At 31.4% G+C, this 5,185-nt stretch overlaps 1 protein-coding gene across 1 annotated transcript in view; it reads left to right on the top strand.

Moving 5' to 3' along the window:
• LOC133610169 (uncharacterized) overlaps positions 1–4,660 on the top strand; it is a 9,405-nt gene extending 4,745 nt beyond the window's left edge. The window contains exons 5-6 of the mRNA XM_061966255.1: positions 1,414–1,496; positions 4,202–4,660. Of these exons, the coding sequence (XP_061822239.1) occupies positions 1,414–1,496; positions 4,202–4,283 (165 nt within the window). The 3' untranslated portion in view covers positions 4,284–4,660. The remainder of the gene's footprint in view (positions 1–1,413; positions 1,497–4,201) is intronic.
• Positions 4,661–5,185: the final 525 nt, after the last annotated feature.

Below are 5,185 nucleotides of genomic sequence, written 5' to 3'. Positions count from 1 at the left end.
TGTATAAGAGACAGGTCAACTATAGGTAAATAACAGGTAAAAGACAGGTAAAGGACAGATCAAAGACAGGTAAAAGACTGGTAAAGGACAGATCAAAGACAGGTAAAAGACTGGTAAAGGACAGCTATAAGAGACGGGTCAACTATAGGTAAATGACAGGTAAAAGACAGGTGAAGGACAGGTCAAAGACAGGTAAATTACAGGTATATCAGACAAGTGAAGGACAGGTATAGGAAACAGGTAAGGACAGATCAAAGACAGGTAAAGGACAGGTATAAGAGACAGGTCAACTATAGGTAAATAACAGGTAAAAGACAGGTAAAGGACAGATCAAAGACAGGTAAAAGACTGGTAAAGGACAGATCAAAGACAGGTAAAAGACTGGTAAAGGACAGGTATAAGAGACAGGTCAACTAAAGGTAAATGACAGGTAAAAGACAGGTGAAGGACAGGTCAAAGACAGGTAAATTACAGGTATATCAGACAAGTGAAGGACAGGTATAGGAAACAGGTAAGGACAGATCAAAGACAGGTAAAGGACAGGTATAAGAGACAGGTCAACTATAGGTAAATAACAGGTAAAAGACAGGTAAAGGACAGATCAAAGACAGGTAAAAGACTGGTAAAGGACGTCAGATCAAAGACAGGTAAAAGACTGGTAAAGGACAGGTATAAGAGACAGGTCAACTATAGGTAAATGACAGGTAAAAGACAGGCGAAGGACAGGTCAAAGACAGGTAAATTACAGGTATATCAGACAATTGAAGGACAGGTATAGGAAACAGGTAAGGACAGATCAAAGACTGGTAAAGGACAGGTATAAGAGACAGGTCAACTATAGGTAAATAACAGGTAAAAGACAGGTAAAGGACAGATCAAAGACATGTAAAAGACAGGTAAAGGAAAGGTAAAAGTTGGATAAAAACAGGTAGAGGAGACAGGTATAATACAGATAAATGACATGTAAAAGAAAGGTATAGGAGATAGGTGAAGGACAGGTAAATATATAAGTCATTAGTTATTCATATGTGTATATATGTTTATAATCTACATTATTATTGCATGGCACATTGTACATTATCATCATGTTTTATCTAACATATGTTTTACATATATGATCTTATATATAAGTCATTAGTTATTCACACATGTACATATGTTTATATGTTTTACATATATGATCTTATATATAAGTCATTAGTTATTCATACATGTACATATGTTTATAATCCACATTATTTTGGAAGAGTAGTTGCTTGAATGGTTTTGTTGTTATTGTGTGAATAATATACAACAACAATTGTTGATGATGTTGTTTATTCATTAATGTTGTTGTTATTGTGTGAGAAATACATAATAACAGTTGTTGATGATGTCGTGCATTGATGTTTGTTTGTTGTGCGTTGAAAATAGGAGGCAACACATCAAAGCGACAAGAACTGGAAGACCAAGTTTAGTTCTCTGAAAAAAGATTCTACCTCCAAAGACGGACACAGGTGACATTCTCGAACACATCTACATTTATTAAATATATCCAAAAATATGAAATATGTATAAACATATTTCGTATATCTAAACAAAAATAAATACATCTAAATATATTAAAAACCTCTTGTGGCGTACCGCAGTGCACAACTATTTTACCTTTATAAAAGACACAAAGTTATTAATATTCTATAATAATGACATAAATAATACACAGTTGCAGTATAAAACAAATATACTACAAACAACTATTGCTTAAACAGATTATCCTTCGAATGATAAAGTTAAAATAGTATCTTTTTTTAAGGTTAAAAAAAAAAAAATAATAATAATAATAATAAAAAAAAAAAAAAATAAATAAATAAATAAATAAATAAAAAAAATAAAATAAAAAATATATCCATCCATCCATTTTCTACCGCTTGTCCCGTTCGGGGTCGCGGGGGTGCTGGAGCCTATCTCAGCTGCATTCGGGCGGGATATATATATATATATATATATATATATATATATATATATATATATATATATATATATATGTTCAAAACTTTGTACACACTAATAGTACACACTATTTTATACTTTGTACACAATAAATAAATAAATGAAAATTAAATGAAAAATAATAGTACACACTGTTTTATACTTTGTACACACTAGTTGTACACACTATTTTATACTTTGTACACACTAATAGTACACACCATTTTATACTTTGTGCACACTAATAGTACACACTATGCAATACTTTGTACTCACTAATAGTGCACACTATGCAATACTTTGTACACACTAATAGTACATTCTGTTTAAAACTTTGTACACAATAGTACACACTATTTTATACTTTGTACACACTAATAGTACACACTATTCTATACTTTGTACACACTAATAGTACACACTATTATATACTTTTTACACTCTAATATTAAAAACTATTTCATACTTTGTACACACTAATAGTACACACTATTTTATACTTTGTACACATCAATTGAACAAACTGTTCAAAACTTTGTACACACTATTAGTACACACTATTTTATACTTTGTAGACACTAATAGTACGCACTATGCTATAGTTTGCACACACTAATAGTACACACTGTTTAAAACTTTGTACACACTAATAGTACACACTATTTTATACTTTGTAGACACTAATAGTACACACTATGCTATAGTTTGCACACACTAATAGTACACACTGTTTAAAACTTTGTACACACTAATAGTACACACTATTTTATACTTTGTACACACTAATAGTACACACTATGTTATACTTTGTACACACTAATAGTACACACTACGTTAAACTTTGTACACACTAATAGTACACACTATTTTATACTCTGTACACACTAATAGTACACGCTATGTTATAATTTGTACACACTAATAGTACACACTATGTTATACTTTGTACACACTAATAGTACACACTATTTTATACTTTGTACACACTAATAGTACACACTATTTTATACTTTGTACACATCAATTGAACATACTGTTCAAAACTTTGTACACACTAATAGTACACACTATTTTATACTTTGTACACACTAATAGTACACACTATGCTATAGTTTGCACACACTAATAGTACACACTGTTTAAAACTTTGTACACACTAATAGTACACACTATTTTATACTTTGTACGCACTAATAGTACACACTATGTTATACTTTGTACACACTAATTAGTACACACTATGTTAAACTTTGTACACACTAGTAGTACACGCTATTTTATACTCTGTACTAACTAATAGTACACGCAATGTTATAATTTGTACACACTATGTTATACTTTGTACACACTAATAGTACACACTGTTTTATACTTTGTACACACTAATTGTACACACTAATTGTACACACTATGTTATACTTTGTACACGCTAACAGTACACACTATTTTATGCTTTGTATACACTAATAGTACACACTATGTTATACTTTGTACACACTAATAGTACACCCTATGTTATACTTTGTACACACTAATAGTACAGACTATGCTATAGTTTGCACACACTAATAGTACACACTGTTTAAAACTTTGTACACACCAATAGTACACGCTATTTTATACTTTGTACACACTAATAGTACACACTATGTTATACTTTGTACACACTAATAGTACACACTGTGCTAAACTTTGTACACACTAATAGTACACGCTATGTTATAATTTGTACACACTAATAGTACACACTGTTTTATACTTTGTACACACAAATTGTACACACAATGTTATACTTTGTACACACTAGCAGTACACACTATGTTATACTTTGTACACACTGTTAAGCGCCTAGTGTTTGGATCTTAGTACATCAGGCCCACAGTGTACATTTTTGTACATATAATGTTTCCTGTAGTGTAAATGTAATGTACATACAGTATAATGTACATGTAATGTACATGCAGTATAAAGTACATGTAATGTACATACAGTATAATGTACATGTAATGTACATGCAGTATAAAGTACATGTAATGTACATAAAGTATAAAGTACATGTAGTGTAGATGTAGTGTTGTCAGTTTAAGTGTTGACATGATAGTGTGTGTGTGTGTGTGTGTGTGTGCGTGTGTGTGTGTGTGTGTGATGACGTCATACAACATGTTCCAGCCTTTCTCCAAGATGGCGTCCATCTTTACTGTGGCTCATTGCAGTGTTCTTGTGTTTCTTCCAGTGCGATCATGGAGTCGTTTGACAGGACCAACAAATTGTTCAGGAGGAGGAGGAGGACAGTTACTCTTTACACTGAAGAATAATATCACAATATTGATTATAATAACATTGATCTGAAGAATTATATCATAATAATGATCATAATAACATTGATCTGAAGAATAATATAACACTATTGATCATAATAACATTCATATGAAGAATAATATAATACTATTGATTATAGTACAATTGATATGAATAATAATATAATACTATTGATTGTAATAACGTTGATCTGAAGAATAATATGACCTGAAGATATTGGGACTTTGGATAATACTCTTACCAAGTTTGTTGCACATACATTACATATATATAGTCAAATATGCAATTTAAAATGGCATTTATGTCAAAATATTGAGGTATTCTTTCCAAATTAATTCATATCATGCATGTAATTTAGTGTGCACACACACACACACACACACACACACACACACACACACACACACACACACACACACATATATATATATTATATATATATATGTGTATATATATATATATATATATATATATATATATATATATATATATATATATATATATATATATATATATATATATATATATATCTAGTGGTTAGAGTGTCCGTCCTGAGATCGGTAGGTTGGGAGTTCAAATCCCGGCCGAGTCATACCAAAGACTATAAAAATGGGACCCATTACCTCCCTGCTTGGCACTCAGCTTCAAGGGTTGGAATCGGGGGTTAAATCACCGAAATGATTCCTGGGCGCAGCCACCGCTGCTGCCCACTGCTCCCCACTGCTCCCCTCACCTCCCAGGGGGTGATCAAGGGTGATGGGTCAAATGCAGAGAATAATTTCGCCACACCTAGTGTGTGTGTGACAATAATTGGTACTTTAACTTTAACTTTAACTTTTTATATATATATGTATGTATATATATATATATATATATATATATATATATATATATATAT

The sequence above is a fragment of the Nerophis lumbriciformis genome, linkage group LG11 (assembly GCF_033978685.3).
Source record: "Nerophis lumbriciformis linkage group LG11, RoL_Nlum_v2.1, whole genome shotgun sequence".
Classification (NCBI taxonomy): domain Eukaryota; kingdom Metazoa; phylum Chordata; class Actinopteri; order Syngnathiformes; family Syngnathidae; genus Nerophis; species Nerophis lumbriciformis.
The sequence above is the reverse complement of the archived record's forward strand: the minus strand, read 5'-3'. Positions and strand labels throughout refer to the sequence as shown.